The sequence below is a fragment of the Carcharhinus amblyrhynchos genome, unplaced genomic scaffold, assembly GCF_965287045.1.
Source record: "Carcharhinus amblyrhynchos unplaced genomic scaffold, sCarAmb.v2.hapA chromosome_162, whole genome shotgun sequence".
NCBI lineage: Eukaryota > Metazoa > Chordata > Chondrichthyes > Carcharhiniformes > Carcharhinidae > Carcharhinus > Carcharhinus amblyrhynchos.
The window spans coordinates 226,539-247,404 of NW_027649902.1; the positions used below are offsets into that span (position 1 = coordinate 226,539).

At 49.6% G+C, this 20,866-nt stretch overlaps 1 protein-coding gene across 1 annotated transcript in view; it reads right to left on the reverse strand.

The window, feature by feature from the left end:
- LOC145338752 (pyruvate carboxylase, mitochondrial-like) overlaps nucleotides 1-20,866 on the reverse strand; it is a 247,177-nt gene that overhangs the window by 159,860 nt on the left and 66,451 nt on the right. The window contains exon 3 of the mRNA XM_080183141.1: nucleotides 1,581-1,716. Coding sequence (XP_080039267.1) covers nucleotides 1,581-1,716 — 136 coding nt within the window. The remainder of the gene's footprint in view (nucleotides 1-1,580; nucleotides 1,717-20,866) is intronic.

Consider the following 20,866-nt stretch of genomic DNA (forward strand, 5'->3'; position numbering starts at 1 on the left):
GACCCTGTGCGTGGGGGGGTTACGGGAATAGGGCCTGGGTGGGATTGTGGTTGGTACAGACTAGATGGGCCTCCTTCTGCACTGTAGAGATTCTATAATTCTATTGGTTTTCGTTTGGAATTGTTGTATTTCCCCACTTGGTTTCACAATCTTCAGCACCCCAACTCAACTCAAATCCATCAATCCCTGCTTTGAGACCCTTCTGCCAATCCCCCGTCTGTCCATCCTTGATCCCACCTGCCCCCCATGCTTTTAAATTTTAGAAGTTGATTTATTAGTGTCACAAGTAGGCTTACATTCACACTGCAATGAAGTTACTGTGAAAATCCCCTTGACGCCACACTCCGGCGCCTGTTCGGGTTACACTGAGGGAGAATTTGGCACCTAACCTACACGTCTTCTGGACTGCGGGAGGAAACCACAGCACCCGGAGGAAACCCACGCAGACATGGGGAGAAGGTGCAAATGCCACACAGCTGGGAATCGAACCTGGATCCCTAGTGCTGTGAGGCATCTCCGGGTGCTCTGGTTTCCTCCCAAAGCCGAAAGATGTGCAGATTAGGTGGATTGGCCATACTAAATTGCCCCTTCGTGTCCAAAGATGTGTAGGTTACATGGATTGGCCATGCTAAAATGCCCCTTAGTGTCCAAAGATGTGTAGGTTAGGTGGATTGGCCATACTAAATTGCCCCTTCGTGTCCAAAGATGTGTAGGTTACATGGATTGGCCATGCTAAATTGCCCCTCAGTGTCCAAAGATGTGTAGGTTAGGTGGATTGGCCATGCTAAATTGCCCCTTAGTGTCCAAAGATGTGTAGGTTACATGGATTGGCCATGCTAAATTGTCACTTAGTGTCCAAAGATGTGTAGGTTAGGTGGATTGGCCATGCTAAATTGTCCCTTAGTGTCTAAAGATGTGTAGGTTAGGTGGATTGGCCATGCTAAATTGTCACTTAGTGTCCAAAGATGTGTCGGTTAGGTGGATTGGCCATGCTAAATTGCCCCTTAGTGTCCAAAGATGTGTAGGTTACATGGATTGGCCATGCTAAATTGTCACTTAGTGTCCAAAGATGTGTAGGTTAGGTGGATTGGCCATGCTAAATTGTCCCTTAGTGTCTAAAGATGTGTAGGTTAGGTGGATTGGCCATGCTAAATTGTCACTTAGTGTCCAAAGATGTGTCGGTTAGGTGGATTGGCCATGCTAAATTGTCCCTTAGTGTCCAAAGATGTGTAGGTTAGGTGGATTGGCCATGCTAAATTGCCCCTTAATGTCCAAAGATGTGTAGGTTAGGTGGATTGGCCATGCTAAATTGTCACTTAGTGTCCAAAGATGTGTCAGTTAGGTGGATTGGCCATGCTAAATTGTCCCTTAGTGTCCAAAGATACACAGGTTAGGTAGATTGGCCATGCTAAGTTTCCCTTCATGTCAAGGGGAACCAGGGTAAATGCGTGGGGTTCTGAGATTAGGGTCTGGGTGGGATTGTGCCCGGTGCAGACTCGATGGGCCGAACGGCCGCTCTCTGCACTGTCGGGATTCCTTAGCCAAAATCCCAGCCTTTGGGAGGAGGTTGCCCTTCTTACCTCTGTTGGCCACCATCACCTTCCTGATGGGTTTGTACTGCATGTGTTGCGTGCTTTGATAAGCCGCGTTGACCACCGAAACCCGCTGGAGGGCCAGGAAGCTGAAACCCCCCCTCACGACCCGGAGGCAAAGCATCTGTAATCGAAGCAGAGGCGGCACGTTAGAATTGCAGAATGGACGGTGCGGAGAACGGGGCCCTTTGGCCCAAACTGTTCCATGTTGACCAAAGTGCCCGTCTATGCTAACCCTGCATCTCCCTCTAAACCTTTCCTGCCCATGTATCTCTCCAAATGCCTTTTCGATGCTGTCACTGTCCCTGGCTCGAACACTTCCCCTATCAGCTCATTCCACACACCCTCTGTGTAAAAAGTTGCTCCTGAGGTTCCCCTCCTAACTTAAAACTCCGTCCTCCAGTTCCTTTGTAATCCTTTGTTCGTCCTGCCCAGTTGTGTTACCCCACGTTTTTACCTCCCGGATCCCCGTCTCTCCGACTAATGGGAATATCTTCCCCATACCCATACTATCTTTCACTATTCTGTAAGTTTCATAGAACGTAGAACATTACAGCGCAGAACAGGCCCTTCGGCCCACGATGTTGCGCCGACCAGTTAAAAAGCAATGACCCTCTAACCTAAACCAATCCCTTTCCATCCATAAACCTATCCACGGATCTCTTAAACGCCCCCAAACTAGGCGCATCTACAACTGCAGCAGGCAGGGCATTCCAATCCCTCACCACCCTCTGGGTAAAGAACCTACCCCTGACATCCGTCCTATAACTACCCCCCCTTAATTTAAAGCTATGCCCCTCATGCTAGCTTTCTCCATCCGGGGAAAAAGGCTATCACTGTTCACCCTATCTAAACCTCTAATCATCTTGTATGTTTCAATAACGTCCCCTCTTAGCCGCCTTCTTTCTAACGAAAACAAGCTCAAATCCCTCAGTCTCTCCTCATAGGACCTTCCCTCCATACCAGGCAACATCCTGGTAAACCTCCTCTGCACCCTCTCCAATGCCTCCACATCCTTCCTATAATGTGGGGATCAGAACTGCACACAATACTCCAAGTGCGGACGCACCAGAGTTTTGTACAGTTGCAACATGACGTTGCGGCTCCTAAATTCAATCCCCCTACCAATAAACGCCAAGACACCGTATGCCTTCCTAACTGCCTTATCTACTTGATTCCCAACTTTCAGGGATCTATGTACACATACACCTAGATCCCTCTGTTCATCCACACTATTCAGAGTCCTACCGTTAGCCCTATACTCTACACATCTGTTATTCCTGCCAAAGTGAATTACTTCACACTTTTCCGCATTAAACTCCATCTGCCACCTCTCGGCCCAGCTCTGCAACTTGTCCAAGTCTCTCTGTAAACTATGACACCCTTCCTCACTACCTGCCACACCTCCGACTTTGGTGTCATCAGCAAATTTACTAATCCATCCTTCTATACCCTCATCCAGATCATTTATAAAAATTACAAACAGCAGTGGCCCCAAAACAGATCCCAGAGGCACACCACTTGTAACCGAACTCCATGACGAATACTTTCCATCAACCACCACCCTCTGTCTCCTACCTGCTAGCCAATTCCTGATCCAATTAACTAAATCACCCTCAATCCCATACATCTGCATTTTCTGCAGAAGCCTTCCATGGTGAACCTTATCAAACGCCTTACTAAAGTCCATATATACCACGTCAACTGCCTTACCCCCATCCACCTCTTTGGTCACTTTCTCAAAAAACTCAATAAGGTTAGTAAGGCACGACCTACCCTTCACAAAACCGTGCCGACTATCTCCAATCAATACATTACTCTCTAAATAACTATAAATCCTATCCCTAATAATTTTTTCTAAAACTTTGCCCACAACAGAAGTGAGACTCACCGGTCTATAATTCCCGGGGAAGTCTCTGTTCCCCTTCTTAAACAATGGGACAACATTCGCTATCCTCCAATCTTCTGGCAGTGAGATTTCTCCTACTCATCCTTCTAAACGCCATCAAGTACAGATCCAAAATCCTTAAACACTCCTCATACATTAAGCTCTTCATTCCTGGGATTGTTCTGGTGAATGTCCTCTGGACCCTCTCCAAGATCAACACATCCTTCCTTCGATACAGGGACCCAAAATTACTCACAATTTTCCAGATGTGTTTCAACTAGAGCGCATACTTGTGAAAGCAAGCAACGTTTCAATGCCGGTACCTCCCGCCACCCTGGCGTTCCATCACTTTGCCCAAATACTGGGTGGCATGGTGTTCCTCGCTGCTGCCTCACAATGCCAGGGACCCCGGGTTCGATCCCCGGTCACTGTCTGTGTGGGGTCAGCATGTTCTTCCCCTTGTCTTATTTCCTCCCACAGTCCGAAAGACGTGCTGGTTCGGTGCTAAATTCTCCCTCAGTGTAACCCGAAGAGGCACCGGAGTGTGGCGACTAGGTGACTTTGGACAGTGGGGCAGCACGGTAGCACAGTGGGTTAGCACTGCTGCTTCACAGCTCCAGGGTCCTGGGTTCGATTCCCGGCTCGGGTCGCTGTCTGTGTGGAGTTTGCACATTCTCCTGGTGTCTGCGTGGGTTTCCCAGGTTCTATGATTTATTGCCGTGTTAATGTGAGCCAACACGTGACAATAAGTAAACAAACTAACCTAAACACGCCCCGGACATTCTCTCTTCCACCTTCTTCCGTCAGGGAAAAGATGTAAAAGTCTGAGGTCCCGTACCAACCGACTCAAGAACAGCTTCTTCCCTGCTGCCACCAGACTTTTGACTGGACCTAACTCGCGTTAAGCTGATCTTTCTCACCGAGCTGTGACGGTGACTCTACAAAGATCATAGAATCTTACAGTGCAGAAAGAGGCCCTTTGGCCCATCAAGTCTGCATTGATCACAATCCCACCCAGGCCCTACACCCACATCCCTACACATTTTACCCACTAATCCGAAAAGCTGCAGCAGGCGACGGTGCAGAGGGACCTGGGCGTCCTTGTGCATGAGTCGCAAAAACCCAGCTTGCAGGTGCAGCAGGTGGTCAGGAAGGCGAATGGGATGCTGGCCTTCATAGCGAGGGGGATTGAATATAAAAGTAGGGAGGTCTTGCTGCGGCTGTATAGGGCATTGGTGAGGCCGCAGCTGGAGTACTGTGTGCAGTTTTGGGCGCCGTACTTACGCAAGGATATTTTGGCCTTGGAGGGAGTGCAGAGGAGGTTTACTAGGCTGATGCCGGAGTTGAGGGGGTTGAGCTATGAGGAGAGGCTGAATAAACTAGGCTTGTACTCGTTAGAGTTTAGAAGAATGAGGGGAGATCTCATTGAGACGTATAAGATGATGAATGGGATGGATAGGATAGAGGTGGAGAGACTCTTCCCACTCAGAAAGGACAGTAGGACTAGGGGGCACAGCCTCAAGATAAAGGGGGGGCAGTTTAGAACAGAGTTGAGGAGGAACTTCTTCACTCAAAGGGTGGTGAATCTCTGGAATTCTCTGCTCGTTGAAGTGGTGGAGGCTGCCTCGCTAAATATATTTAAGACGCGGGTTGATGGGTTTTTGATAAGCGAGGGGATTAAGGGTTATGGGGAGAGGGCGGGAATGTGGAACTGAGCCACGACAGATCGGCCATGATCTTATTGAATGGTGGGGCAGGCTCGAAGGGCTAGATGGCCTACTCCTGCTCCTATTTCTTATGTTCTTATGTTCTAATCCCTCTAACCTACACATCTCAGGACACTAAGGGGCAATTTTAGCACAGCCAATCCACCTAACCCGCACATTTTTGGAGTGTGGGAGGAAACCGGAGCACCCGGAGGAAACCCACACAGACACGATGAGAATGTGCAAAACTCCACACGGACAGTGACCCGAGCCGGGAATCGAACTCAGGACCCTGGAGCTGTGAAGCAGCAGTGCTAACCCACTGTGCTACCGTGCCGCCCTTGAATAGACCCACCTCACATTAAGTTGATCTTTCTCTACACCCTGGCTGTGACGGTAACGCTACATTCTGCACCCTCTCCTTTCCTTCTCTACGAACGGTATGCTTTGACTACACAACGCTGAAAAAAACAATACTTTTCACTGTATCCCAATACACGTGACAACAATAAATCAAATTTAAGATAGAGTTAGATAGATTTTTGTATGGTAATCGAGGGTTACAGGGAATGGGCAGGAAAGTGAGGAATGTCGGAACAGCCACGATGCTGAGTTATGAGGAAAGGTTGGAGAAACTGGGACTTTTCTCCTTGGAAAGACGGAGATTGAGGGGAGACATGATAGAGGTATATAAGATAATGAAGGGAATAGATAGAGTCAATAGTGAGAGGCTGCTCCCTAGACTGGGTACAAATACCAGAGGTCATGATCTAAGGGTGAGGGGGGAGAGGTATAATTTGGATGTGAGAGGAAGGCTCTTCACGCAGAGGGTCGGGGGGTATGGAACGCGCTACCGAGTAGGGTGGTGGAGGCAGGAACGTTGGACTTGTTTAAGGTTTACTTAGATAGGCACATGAGCGAAACGAGGATGGAGGGTTATAGTAGGGGCTATTAAATAGGGTCAGAGCCTCGGGAGACACCGGAAATGCAGACTTATATGTTAACGTTTTTGTCTTTTTATTCCGCAGGTGGAGGTCCACCCTGTTGTCAAACGAGGGGCATGCACACGGTGGGTCGTGCGTGGGCTGCTCTTGGAGGTTCCGGGAGTGGCCTAGTACTTCGTGTCGGTGTGTGTGCTTGATCCTGGACCGGTAGACGGGCGCCGCAACAGCTCGGTGACTAGCACTGCTGGCTGTGCAGATACATGGATTTGGGCCTGTGTCTGTGGGAGTTTGTGCATTCTCCCTGTGGTTGCGTGGGTTTCCTCCGGGTGCTCCGGTTTCCTCCCACACCCCAAAGATGTGCTCTTAGGCTGATTGGTATACCAAATTGACACTATTCTCCCCTGAATCTGGCTAAGTTAGGAGTTCCACTTGCAGACACGCAGGGCAGGGTAGGTGTAGGAGGATGCGGCGGCGTGGGCTCGTTGGGCCGAAGGGCCTGTTTCCCGTGCTGGGTTGTTCTTTGTTCTTTGATGCTATAGTGTGGCAGAGCAGGCTGGAGGGAACCAGAGGTGATTTTGCCTGGAACACTCTGCCAGTTGAGGTGGTGGAAGCATCCCATTCGCAACGTTCAAGCTGTATCATGATTGGCACATGAACAGGGGGTCAACAGAGGGATAGAAACCCACGTGTGGGCAATAAAGTTTATGTATTTGTCACAAGTAGGCTTACATTCACACTGCAAGGAAGCTACTGTGAAAATTGCCACACTCTGGCGTATGTTCGGAGAATTTTAGCAGTCAACCCACCTAGCCGGCACATCTTTGGAGTGTGGGAGGAAACCGGGGCACCCGGAGGAAGCCCACGCAGACACGGGGAGAATGTGCAGCCTCCACACAGACAGCGAGCCGGGAATTGAACCCGGATCCCTGGCGCTGTGAGGCAGCAGTGCTAACCCACTGCGCCACAGTGCCGCCCCAAGTAGCGGGTAGTAAATAAGGATTGAGAAGGATGTGGAAGCATTGGAGACAGTGCAGAGGAGAAAGCTAGCACGAGGGGGCATGGCTTTAAATTAAGGGGTGGTAGTTATAGGACGGATGTCAGGGGTAGGTTCTTTACCCAGAGGGTGGTGAGGGACTGGAATGCCCTGCCTGCTGCAGTTGTAAATGCGCCTAGTTTGGGGGCATTTAAGAGATCTGTGGATAGGTTTATGGATGGAAAGGGATTGGTTTAGGTTAGAGGGTCATTGTTTTTTAACTGGTCGGCGCAACATCGTGGGCCGAAGGGCCTGTCCTGCGCTGTAATGTTCTATGTTCTATGTTCTATCTACCAGGATGCTGCCTGGTTTGGAGGGTAGGTCTTATGAGGAAAGGTTGAGGGAGCTGGGGCTTTTCTCTTTGGAGCGGAGGAGGATGAGAGGCGACTTAATAGAGGTTTATAAGATGATGAGGGGGATCGATAGAGTGGACATTCAGAGACTATTTCCTCGGGTGGATGTAGCTGTTAGTAGGGGGCATAACTATAAGGTTCAGGGTGGGAGATAAGGAGGGATGTCCGAGATACTATTAAACTCTAAAGAGGGCAGAAAAGATTCACTAGGATGCCACCGGGACTTGATGGATTGAGTTATAAGGAGAGGCTGGACAGACTGGGACTTTTTTCTCTGGAGCGTAGAGGGGTGATTTTATAGAGGTCTATAAAATAATGAGGGGCACAGATCAGCTCGATAGTCAATATCTTTTCCCAAAGGTAGGGGAGTCTAAAACTAGAGGTCACAGGTTTAAGGTGAGAGGGGAGAGATACAAAAGGGTCCAGAGGGGAGATATAGGAGGGATGTCCGAGGTAGGTTCTTCACTCAGAGAGTGGTTGGGGTGTGGAATGGACTGTGATAGTGGAGTCGGACACTTTAGGAACTTCCAAGCGGTTATTGGATAGGCACATGGAGCACTCCAGAATGATAGGGAGTGGGGTAGCTTGATCTTGGGTTCGGACATAGCTCGGCACAACATCGAGGGCCGAAGGGCCTGTACTGTTCGTCGTAATAAATCACACAAGTTTTTTTTTTCCGAAGTGAACCTTCCCCCAACACCCCCAAACAGTTCCGACGGTGCGTGTGGGGCTGATTTGGTCAACCTCGGCTCACCAAGAGGCTAAGACCTACTCCACGCGCACCGTTTGGAGTTGAGACGAGGGGTTAACTCTCAACCGAAGGAGAGAGAGAGAGGGAGAGAGAGAGAGATCGGATCAGATTTCCAGAGGGAGCCAGGTTCATACATCAGGCCCTGAAGGAAGTGTCTGGAATTAATCAGTGTCCCCGGCCATGGGGCCTACTCCACTGATTGACAGCATGTGAGAAAGGCTTCAGGGATTGCCAACTCACACATTTGGCAAGGCAACTTGGTTGCGAACGGGGGGGGGGGGGATGCTGTCGAACAAACATCTTTGGCCTATTCGATTACCTCCGTGCCAAGAGTGAAGCCAGAACCATGGCGACGTTGAATAGAACCTAGCATTGGGGCCCCTCACGGTGTAGAAGAGGCCATCGAGGCTGCGCCAACTCTCCAAAAGAGCACTTTACCCTATCCACGTAAGAACGTAAGCCATAGGAGTAGAATTAGACCATTCGGCCCATCGGGTTTGCTCCGTCATGGCTGATAAGTTTCTCAATCCCATTCTCCCGCCTTTTCCCCATAACCTTTGACCAATCATAAGAAATAGGAGCAGGAGTAGGCCATCTAGCCCTTCGAGCCTGCCCCGCCATTCAATAAGATCATGGCTGATCTGTCGTGGCTCAGTTCCACATTCCCGCCCTCCCCCCCATAACCCTTAATCCCCTCGCTTATCAAAAACCCATCAACCTGCGTCTTAAAAATATTTAGCGAGGCAGCCTCCACCAATCGGGAACCTATCTATCTCTGTCTCCGATACGCTCAGTGATCCGGCCTCCTCTGGGGCAACGAATTCTACAGGTTCACCACCCCCCCCTCCACCCTCTGGCTGAGGGAACTCCTCCTCATCTCAGTTCCACGGTGGTTAGCACCGCTGCCTCACAGCGCCGGGGACCGACGTTCGATTCCCGGCCTGGGTCACCGTCTCCGTGGAAATCCGCAAATTCGACCCCAAGGTTGCGCGGGTTTCCTCCGGGTGCTCCAGTCTCCTCCCGCTGCAGTGAAGTGACAGTGAAGATCCCCTAGTCGCCACACTCCAGCGCCTGTTCGAGTACGGCGAAGGGGAATTTAGCACCCAAACAGCACATCTTTCAGACTGTGGGAGGAAACAGGAGCACCCGGAGGAAACCCACGCAGATGCTCCATGGTCGTTTTAGAGAGGAGACTACTAAACTAGAAAGAGCGCAGAAAAGATTTACTAGGATGCTACTGGGACTTGATGGATTGAGTTATAAGGAGAGGCTGGATAGACTGGGACTTTTTTCTCTGAAGCGTAGGAGGCTGAGGGGAGATCTTATAGAGGTCTATAAAATAATGAGGGGCACAGATCGGCGAGATAGTCAATATCTTTTCCCCAAAGGTAGGGGAGTCTTAAACTAGAGGGCACAGGTTTAAGGTGAGAGGGGAGACATACAAAAGTGTCCACAGGGGCAAATCTTTCACTCAGAGGGTGGTGAGTGTGAGTTTGCGCGTTCTCCCCGTGTCTGCATGGGTTTCCTCCCAGTGCTCCAGTCTCCTCCCACTGTCCAAAGATGTGCAGGTTCGGTGAACTAGCCATGCTAAATTGCCGCTTGGTGTTGGCGGGCGAGCAGGGTAAATACGTGGGAATATGTTGATCTTTCTCTACACCCTCGTTGTGACTGTAACACTACATTCTGCACCCTCTCCTTTCCTTCTCTATGAATGGTATGCTTTGTCTGCATAGTGCGCAAGACACAATACTTTTCACTGTATCCCAATACGTGACCATAATAAATAAAATCAAATATAAGGCTGATCTTTCTCTACACCCTCGCTGTGACTGTAACACTACATTCTGCACCCTCTCCTTTCCTTCTCTATGAACGGTATGCTTTGTCTGCATAGTGCGCAAGACACAATACTTTTCACTGTATCCCAATACGTGACAATAATAAATCAAATCAAATATTAAGTTGATCTTTCTCTATACCCTAGCTGTGACTGTAACACTACATTCTGCACCCTCTCCTTTCCTTCTCTATGAATGGTATGCTTTGTCTGCATCGTGCGCAAGAAACAATACTTTTCACTGTATCCCGATACATGTGACAATAATAAATCAAATCAAATATTAAGTTGATCTTTCTCTACACCCTCGCTGTGACTGTAATACTACATTCTGCACCCCCTCCTTTCCTTGTCTATGAATGGTATGCTTTGCATAGTGCGCAAGACACAATACTTTTCACTGTATCCCGATACATGTGACAATAATAAATCAAATCAAATATTAAGTTGATCTTTCTCTACACCCTCGCTATGACTGTAACACTCCATTCTGCACCCTCTCCTTTCCTTCTCTATGAACGGCATGCTTTGTCTGTACAGCGCACAAGAAACAATACTTTTCGCTCTATCATGTGACAATTGATAAAAAGTTGTCAGTCACCGTTACTAGCTTTATAATTCCAGATTTTATTAATGGAATTTCAATTCCACCAGCTGCCAGGGAGGGATCGGAACCCGTGCCCCTCCCCCAGAGGTTTAATCTGGGTTTCTCTGCCTTCAATTCCGAGGACATTGCCACGAGACCACCGCCTTCCCCAGTGCATGCAAAACACGGCTCTAACGTAGGTTTCCATCTGGCAAACACGCCAAAGAGAAAGTGACTCCAAATGCTGTCGCGCTTATGCTGGAGGGCAGGGATTCAAAACAGATCGATTGAGCGCAGCAGCTTGGCAGGAACGTTCAAAACACAAAGGCATTTTCATCGTGGAAATGCAAATTCCAAATTCCAATTTGGGGTGGCACAGTGGGTTAGCACTGCTGTCTCACAGCGCCAGGGAGCTGGCTTCAATTTCCGCCACATTCCCACTCCCACCAATGTATCCCTACAGTGTGGAAGGAGACCATTCGGCCCATCGAGGCTGCACCGACCACAATCCCACCCAACGCCTATCCCCATGTATTTATCCTAGCTACTTCCCCCAACACCAAGCGGCAATTCAGCATGGCCAATCTACTTAACCTGCACATCTTTGGACACTAAGGGGTAATTCAGCATGGCCAATCCACCTAACCCGCACATCTTTGGACACTAAGGGGCAATTTAGCATGGCCAATCCACCTAACCCGCACATCTTTGGACACTAAGGGGCAATTTAGCATGGCCAATCCACCTAACCTACATATCTTTGGATACTAAGGGGCAATTTAGCATGACCAATCCACCTAACCTACACATCTTTGGACACTAAGGGGCAATTTAGCATGGCCAATCCACCTAACCTACACATCTTTGGATACTAAGGGGCAATTTAGCATGGCCAATCCACCTAACCTGCACATCTTTGGACACTAAGGGGCAATTTAGCATGGCCAATCCACCTAACCTACATATCTTTGGATACTAAGGGGCAATTTAGCATGACCAATCCACCTAACCTACACATCTTTGGACACTAAGGGGCAATTTAGCATGGCCAATCCACCTAACCTACACATCTTTGGATACTAAGGGGCAATTTAGCATGGCCAATCCACCTAACCTGCACATCTTTGGACACTAAGGGGCAATTTAGCATGGCCAATCCACCTAACCTGCACATCTTTGGACACTAAGGAGCAATTTAGCATGGCTAATCCACCTAACCTACACATCTTTGGACACTAAGGGGCAATTTAGCATGGCCAATCCACCTAACCTGCACATCTTTGGATACTAAGGAGCAATTTAGCATGGCCAATCCACCTAACCTGCACATCTTTGGACACTAAGGGGCAATTTAGCATGGCCAATCCACCTAACCTGCACATCTTTGGACACTAAGGGGCAATTTAGCATGGCCAATCCACCTAACTTACATACCTTTGGACACTAAGGGGTAATTTAGCATGGCCAATCCACCTAACCCACACCTCTTTGGACTGTGGCGGAAGAAACTGGAGCACCCAGAAGAAACTCACACAGACACGGGCGGAGAACATGCAGACTCCACACAGACAGTGACCCGAGCCGGGAATCGAACCCGGGTCTCTGACGCTGAGACGCAGCAGTGCTATGTGCTGTATGTGTCTGCGTGGGTTTCCTCCGGGTGCTCTGGTTTCCTCCCACAGTCCGAAAGACGTGCTGGTTAGCTGTGTTGGCCGTGCTGAATTGTCCCTCAGTGTTACCCGAACAGACGCTGGAATATGGCGACTAGGAGACTTTCACAGTAACTTCATTGCAGTGTTAATGCAAGCCGATTTGTGACACTAATAAATAAATTTTACAAAAAAAAAATTCATAGCAGAAAGAGGTTTGACAGTAGAAATTCCCATTCTGAGAGTGTTTTTTTTTATTCATTCCCGGGACATGGGTGTGGCTGGCTGGGCCAGCATTTATTGCCCATCCCTAGTTGCCCCTTGGAGGGGCAGTAGAGAGTCAACCACATTGCTGTGTGTCCCTGGAGTCACATGTAGGCCAGACCGGGGTAAGGACGGCAGATTTCCTTCCCTAAAGGGAACCAAATGGGTTTTTCCCACAATGGGTCATCAGTAGATTCTTAATCCCAGATTTTTTTTTATTGAGTTCAAATTCCACCCTCTGCCGTGGCGGGATTCGAACCCGGGTCGCCCAGAACATTAGCTCAGTCTCTGGATGAATAGTCTAGCGATAATACCACTGGGCCATCACCTCCCCAGTGGGAGTGAATATCACTGAATGAACGGTAGCAGCACAGATGGAGGTCATTTGGCCCAGCCTACCTGTGCTAGCTCACTGAAAGAGCTTTCCAATTAGTCCCACACCCTCCCACCAGATGCACCATAGAAAGCATCCTTTCTGGTTGTATCACAGCTTGGTCTGGGCTCCTGCTCTGCCCAAGACCGCAAGGAACTACAAAAGGGTCGTGAATGTAGCCCAATCCATCACACAAACCAGCCTCCCATCCATTGACTCCGTCTACACTTCCCGCTGCCTCGGGGAAAAGCAGCCGGCATAATCAAGGACCCCCCCCAACACACACCCCGGACATTCTCTCTTCCACCTTCTTCCGTCGGGAAAAAGATACAAAACTCTGAGGTCCCGTACCGACCGACTCAAGAACAGCTTCTTCCCTGCTGCTGTCAGACCTTTGAATAAACTCACCTCGCATTAAGTTGATCTTTCTCTACACCCTCGCTGTGACTGTAACACTACATTCTGCACCCTCTCCTTTCCTTCTCAGACGCGCCACAGAAAGCATCCTTTCCAGATGTATCACAGCTTGGTATGGGCTCCTGCTCTGCCCAAGAGCCCAAAGGGCTTGTGAATGTAGCCCAGTCCCATCACGCAAACCAGCCTCCCATCCATTGACTCCGTCTACACTTCCCGCTGCCTCGGGGAAAAGCAGCCGGCATAATCAAGGACCCCCCGCCCCGACGCACTCTCTCTTCTGTTGGGAAGAAGGTACAAAAATCTGAGATCAAGTACTGACCAATTCAAGAACAGCATACACGGGGGGGGGGCGAATGTGCCAACCCAAGGCTAGAGTATGCGAGGCAGCGGTGCTAACCTCCGTGCCACCGCTTACCACACAGCTGGCTTCCAATGTGATACAATGAACCGGTTCCAAAACTGCGTTACCTTCAGACGCCCAAGTTAAGCTTCCTCCTGACTTCAAGTTCTCAGCCCAGCAGTGAAAGCCGGATGTCTTGAGTAGTTCTGTGCCCTTAAGAGATACACACGCACGCACACACACACAGAGAGGGAGAGATTCCAGATGTAAACTCTGCACTGCAAGTCCCTGCTGTTCTCTCTCTTGGAACGCTTTATGTGAGCTGAATGCATGCGCCTGTTGACACGAACTCTGAACACAAACCTTGGTCTTATCTGGAGCAAATAGTGAATCACTCCCTTCCCAATTCAAACACCTCAGCTTGGACTCAGAGCTTCATTATCTCCTGCTTGCTAATTCTGGTGTTTAAAAAACAGACTGGGCAAGACAGAGCTCTTTATTTTTAAGAGTAGAAGAAAACTCTCAGCCAAGGCGGTCTCGCTTTATTGGCCGGTTCCCGAGTTTTAACCAAAAACGCCACAGCTTAAAACGTCTCCGCGCTCTGTTTCCCAGAACCGCCCGCCTGCCATCTCACTGTCCGCCAATTTCCCATGCCACTGCCACACACCCATAGGTTATGCCCCTCTTCACCTTGCACCCCTGCTGCACCCCCCCACACCTCCCTGACTGGCCGATTGCCCAATCGTTCCGACCAAACGGACGATCGATAAATCTCAAGTCACTGGCCTCAAAGGTTGGAGGTGTAGAGTGTGTGTGTGTGTGTGTGAGTGAGTGTGTGTCTGTGTGTGTGTGAATGTGTGTGAGAGAGTGTGTGTGAGTTTAGATAGGGTGGATAGTGATAGCCTTTTTCCTCGGATGGAGAAAGCTAGCACGAGGGGGCATGGCTTTAAATTAAGGGGGGGTAGCTACAGGACGGATGTCAGGGGTAGGTTCTTTACCCAGCGGGTGGTGAGGGATTGGAATGCCCTGCCTGCTGCAGTTGTAAATGCGTCTAGTTTGGGGGCGTTTAAGAGATCTCTGGATAGGTTTATGGACGAAATGGGATTGGTATAGGCTAGTGGGTCATTGTTTTTGTAACTGGTCGGCGCAACATCGTGGGCCGAAGGGCCTGTTCTGCGCTGTAATGTTCTATGTTCTATGTTCTATCTCAAGGGGCAACTAGGGATGGGTGACAAATGGTGGACACAGCCAGTGACATACCGGAAATAAATAAGAAAATCAAGGTGAGGAATGGTGGCACAGTGGGTTAGCACTGCTGCCTCACAGCGCCAGGGACCCGGGTTCGATTCCCGACCTCGAGTCACTGTCTGTGTGGAGTCTGCACATTCTCCCCGTGTCTGCGTGGGTTTCCTCCGGGTGCTCCGGTATCCTCCCACAGTCCAAAAGACGTGCTGGTTAGGGTGCACTGGCCATGCTAAACTCTCCCTCAGTGTAACCCGAACAGGCGCCGGAGTGCGGTGACTTGGGGATTTTCACAGTAACTTCAATGCAGTGTTAATGTAAGTCTATTGTGATGAATTAATAAACTTTCAAGAGGTGGATTGGCCATATAAAAGGACCTTTGTTGTCCAAAGACGTGTAGGTTTGAGGGATTAGCAGGATAAATATGTGGGGCTACGGGGATAGGGCCCCGCATCAAGATGCTCTGTCGGAAATACAGAGCAGACCTGATGGGCTGAATGGGATCCTCCTGTGCTGCAGGGATTCTATAATTCGATAATATATTCGAGGCTTACTTAGACAGATTTTTGATTGACAAGGTAGCTGAGGGTTATCGGGGAGAGGCAGGAAACTGGAGTAAAGGGCAGAGCAAGTCAAATGGGCAAATCGGCTTATTACTGCTCCAATATGTTACGCACTATAAGTAGGTCAAAGGAAGCTCATTGCATTCTCAATCTGAAATTCAACCCCCTGCCCAAATTTTCCCAATGGAAGCAGCAATCCCTGTTTATTCCAAATCCAACAAAATATCCCACCCAGTCTAATCCCACTCTCCCCCTCACTCCCCGCTCCTTTAATATCCCACCCAGTCTAATCCCACTCTCCCCCTCACTCCTCGCACCCTTTAATATCCCACCCAGTCTAATCCCACCCTCCCCCCTCACTCCTCGCACCCTTTAATATTCCACCCAGTCTAACCCCACCCTCCCCCCTCACTCCCCGCACCCTGTAATATCCCACCCAGTCTAACCCCACCCTCCCCCCTCACTCCCCACACCCTTTAATATCCCACCCAGTCTAATCCCACTCTCCCCCTCACTCCTCGCACCCTTTAATATCCCACCCAGTCTAATCCCCTCTCCCCCTCACTCCCCGCACCCTTTATTATCCCACCCAGTCTAATCCCACTCTCCCCCTCACTCCCCGCACCCTTTATTATCCCACCCTGTCTAATCCCACTCTCCCCCCGCACTCCCCGCACCCTTTAATATCCCACCCTGTCTAATCCCACTCTCCCCCCGCACTCCCCGCTCCCTTTAATATCCCACCCAGTCTAATCCCACTCTCCCCCTCACTCCTCGCACCCTTTAATATCCCACCCAGTCTAATCCCACTCTCCCCTCTCACTCCCCGCACCCTTTAATATCCCACCCAGTCTAATCCCACTCTCCCCCTCACTCCCCGCACCCTGTAATATCCCACCCAGTCTAATCCCACTCTCCCCTCTCACTCCCCGCACCCTTTAATATCCCACCCAGTCTAATCCCACTCTCCCCCTCACTCCCCGCACACTGTAATATCCCACCCAGTCTAATCCCACTCTCCCCCTCACTCCCCGCACCCTTTAATATCCCACCCAGTCTAACCCCACTCTCCCCCCTCACTCCCCGCACCCTTTAATATCCCACCCAGTCTAATCCCACTCTCCCCCTCACTCCCCACACCCTTTAATATCCCACCCAGTCTAATCCCACTCTCCCCCTCACTCCCCACACCCTTTAATATCCCACCCAGTGTTGGAGTAATGAAGTTTCATTATTCAACCTTTCTCTTTGATTTACTTTCTGAAGTTAGTTCTTTTATTGCTTGCAACGGATGTACCCCTCACGACTGGAAGAACCCCCCCCCAAAATCCACAAATAGGCCCATCCTGCACAGCGGGTTAGCACTGCTGCTTCACGGCTCCAAGGATCACCCGGGTTCGATTCCCGGCCTCGGGTCGCTGTCTGTGCTGGAGTTTGCACATTCTCCCCGTGCCTGCGTGGGTTTCCTCCGGGCGCTCCAGTTTCCTCCAAAGATGTGAGGATTAGGTTGACTGGCCATGCCAAAAATTGCCCCTTGGTGTCCTGAGATGCGTAGGTTAGAGGGATTCACGGGTAAATACGTAGGGATATGGGGGTAGGGCCTGGGTGGGATTGTGAGCGGTGCTGCTCGATGGGCCGAATGGCCTCTTTCCATACTGTAGGGGTCTATGATTCTATGACCTACATTTCCATCTGCTCCTGACCCACTGAACTGAACTCTTTTTGAGTCAATCTGATTCCCTATTCTTTCTTTAAAAAGTTCATTTCATTAGCGTCACCAGTACATTAACACCGCAATGAAGTTACTGTGAAAACCCCTCAGTCGCACACACATGGGCCAATCAGTTTCTGTGCTAACAGGTTCAGAAAAAGGATGTCTGTGTGTGTGGGGAATACTACTTACATTGGAACTATAGAGACAGCTCGCTGTTAAGAATTAAACTTTGCCACGTTTAAGTAAAGTTTAAAGTTTTAAAGTGTGTTTATTAGTGTCACAAGTTGATGCTGTTCGTCCATCGTCATCGATGAGGACCTCGACACCATGAGTCATTTTGAGGCTGGTTGTGGTGTGTCTGAAGATCAGGCCAATTCGGGCACGGAATGTCCTGGTACATATTGGACAGACTCGTGTAGACACTGTCGTTGTTGCGCTGGTGGCTCTGGACTTGCGCAGCTCGCGCTTAAGTTGTGCTTCAGCAGTACACACCTCGCTTCGTGAGCTTGACAGCCCTTGGTGGATGGGGCAGCGCCAGGTAGGGCGGTTTTGTGCCAGCGTTTCCCAGGTGGTCGTGTCAATGTCAAGCGATTTCAGGGAGGCTTTGAGTGTGTCTTTGTAACGTTTCTTCTGCCCTCCATGCGAGCGTCTCCCAGCAGAGAGTTCCCCAAGAAGGAGCGGCTTGGGTATGCGCTGGTCTGACATACGGATGACATGACCTGCCCACCGGGTCTGCGCTCTTATCAGCAGTGTGTGGACTGATGGTAGACTTGCGCTGGAGAGAACTTCAGCGTCTGGTACTTTGTCTTGCCATCTCATCTTGCCAGTGTCACAAGTGAGCTTAAATTAACACCGCAATGAAGTCACTGCGAAAATCCCCTCGTCACCGGCGCCTGTTCGGGTACACTGAGGGAGAACTTAGTACGGCAAAATTCCCCCAGTTGGTAAGACTTTAAAAGTGAGGCTAACTCTTTTCATTATATTTTAACTGCATTGTTAAGTAAAGTTTGTTTTGTTAAAAACTACCCAGTGGGTCAATGGAATTATAGCTGGAGGAAACAGCTTAAGCTCACCCCAATGCCAAAATCAAATAAAGCTGGAGTCGAGGTTAATTCATAGTACAACTTGGTGTTTTGGATCTTGTTCCTTAGAGTCAACACAGGAAGGAAATTGAGGTGGGAACACATGGACTCCAAGAGTCACTTCACTATAAATAAATACGTATGTGTATCTCTTTCATTTTGATCGAAGTTTGAAGTTTTTTTTTAAGTTTGTTGATGGCTGTCACAAGTAGGCTGACATTAACACTGCAATGAAGTTACTGTGAAAATCCCCTAGTCGCCCACACTCTGGCGCTTTTTCGGGTTACGCTGAGAGAGAATTGAGCACCTGACCGGCACGTCTTTCGGACTATGGGAGGAAACCCACGCAGACTCGAGGGGAGAACGTGCAGACTCCACGCAGGCAGTGACCCGAGCCGGGAATCGAACCTGGGTCCCTGGCGCCGTGAGACAGCAGTGCTAACCCACTGTGCCGCCGGGCTGCCCCTGTTGAGGTTGTCTCACGACACGAGCTTTGAATTGTTTGCTTCATTCATCACAGAATCACAGAACCCTACATGACAGGAAGAGGCCCTTCGGCCCATCGAGTCTGCACTGACCACAATCCCACCCAGGCCCTATCCCCGTATCCCTACATGTTCTACCCACTAATCCCTCTAACCTGCGCATCCCAGGACACGAAGGGGCAATTTTTAGCGTGGCCAATCCACCTAACCTGCACATCTTTGGACAGTGGGAGGAAACCGGAGGAAGCCCAGGCAGACACGAGGAGAATGTGCAAACTCCAACACAGACAGTGACCCGAACCAGGAATCGAACCCAGGTCCCTGGAGCTGTGAAGCAGCAGTGCTGACCACTGTGCTACCGTGCCGCCCTTACACAATCTTTACGTAAAGATTAGATTAGACTCAGTCACTGAACAAAAGAACAAGCCGACTCTGTATCTCCATTTAATCAGCTGCATCGTCTCTTTATCCGAGAGCGAAAAGGTGTGTGGGTTAGGTTGACTGGCCATGCTAAAATTGCCCGTTAGTGTCCTGAGATGCATAGGTTAGAGGGATTAGTGGGTAAAATATGTGGGACTATCTATGGGAGTAGGGCCGTGGTCAGTGCAAACTCGACGGACCAAATGGCCTCTTTCTACACTGTAGGGCTTCTGTGATCTTCCTACAGCACAGGGAGGCAATGGTGGAGTGTACTGTCACAAAACTAGTCATCCAGAAACTCAGCTAATGGTCTGGGGATCCGGGATCGAATCCCGCCACGGCAGACGGTGGAATTTGAATTCGAGAAAAAATATCTGGGCATACACCACCTCACAGTGCTGTGTTCAAAACATTTGGTGGATTGGCCATGTTAAATTGCCCCTTACTGTCCAAAGATGTGCAGGTTACATGGATTGACCATGTTAAATTGTCCCTTGGTGTCCAAAAATGTGCAGGTTACATGGATTGACCATGTTAAATTGTCCCTTAGTGTCCAAAGATGTGCAGGTTAGGTGGATTGGCCAGGGTAAATTGTCCCTTGGTGTCCAAAAATGTGCTGGTTAGGTAGATTGGCTATGCTAAATTGCCCCTTAGTGTCCAAAGATGTGCAGGTTAGGTGGATTGGCCAGGGTAAATTGTCCCTTGGTGTCCAAAAATGTGCTGGTTAGGTAGATTGGCCATGCTAAATTGCCCCTTAGTGTCCAAAGGTGTGCAGGTTAGGTGGATTGGCCATGCTAAATTGCCCCTTAGTGTCCAAAGATGTGCAGGTTAGGTGGATTGGCCGTGCTAAATTGCCCCTTAGTGTCCAAAGAAGTGCAGGTTAGGTGGATTGGCCATGCTAAATTGCCCCTTAGTGTCCAAAGATGTGTAGGTTAGGTGGATTGGCCATGCTAAATTGTCCCTTAGTGTCCAAAGATGTGTAGGTTAGGTGGATTGGCCGTGCTAAATTGCCCCTTAGTGTCCAAAGATGTGCAGGTTAGGTGGATTGGCCGTGCTAAATTGCCCCTTAGTGTCCAAAGAAGTGCAGGTTAGGTGGATTGGCCATGCTAAATTGCCCCTTAGTGTCCAAAGATGTGTAGGTTAGGTGGATTGGCCATGCTAAATTGTCCCTTAGTGTCCAAAGATGTGTAGGTTAGGTGGATTGGCCGTGCTAAATTGCCCCTTAGTGTCCAAAGAAGTGCAGGTTAGGTGGATTGGCCATGCTAAATTGCCCCTTAGTGTCCAAAGATGTGCAGGTTAGGTGGATTGGCCATGCTAAATTGCCCCTTAGTGTCCAAAGAACAAAGGATAAAGAAAATAAAGAATAAAGACCAGGCCCTTCGGCCCCTCCAAGCGTGCACCGACCCTGCTGCCCCGACTGAACTAAAACCCCCTCCCCTTCCAGGGACCATATCCCTCTATTTCCACCCTATTCATGTATTTGTCCAGACACCCCTTAAAAGTCACTACCGTATCCACTTCCACTACCTCCCCCGGCAGCGAGTTCCAGGCACCCACCACCCTCTGTGTAAAAAACTTGCCTCGTACATCTCCTTTAAACCTTGCCCCTCGCACCTTAAACCTGTGT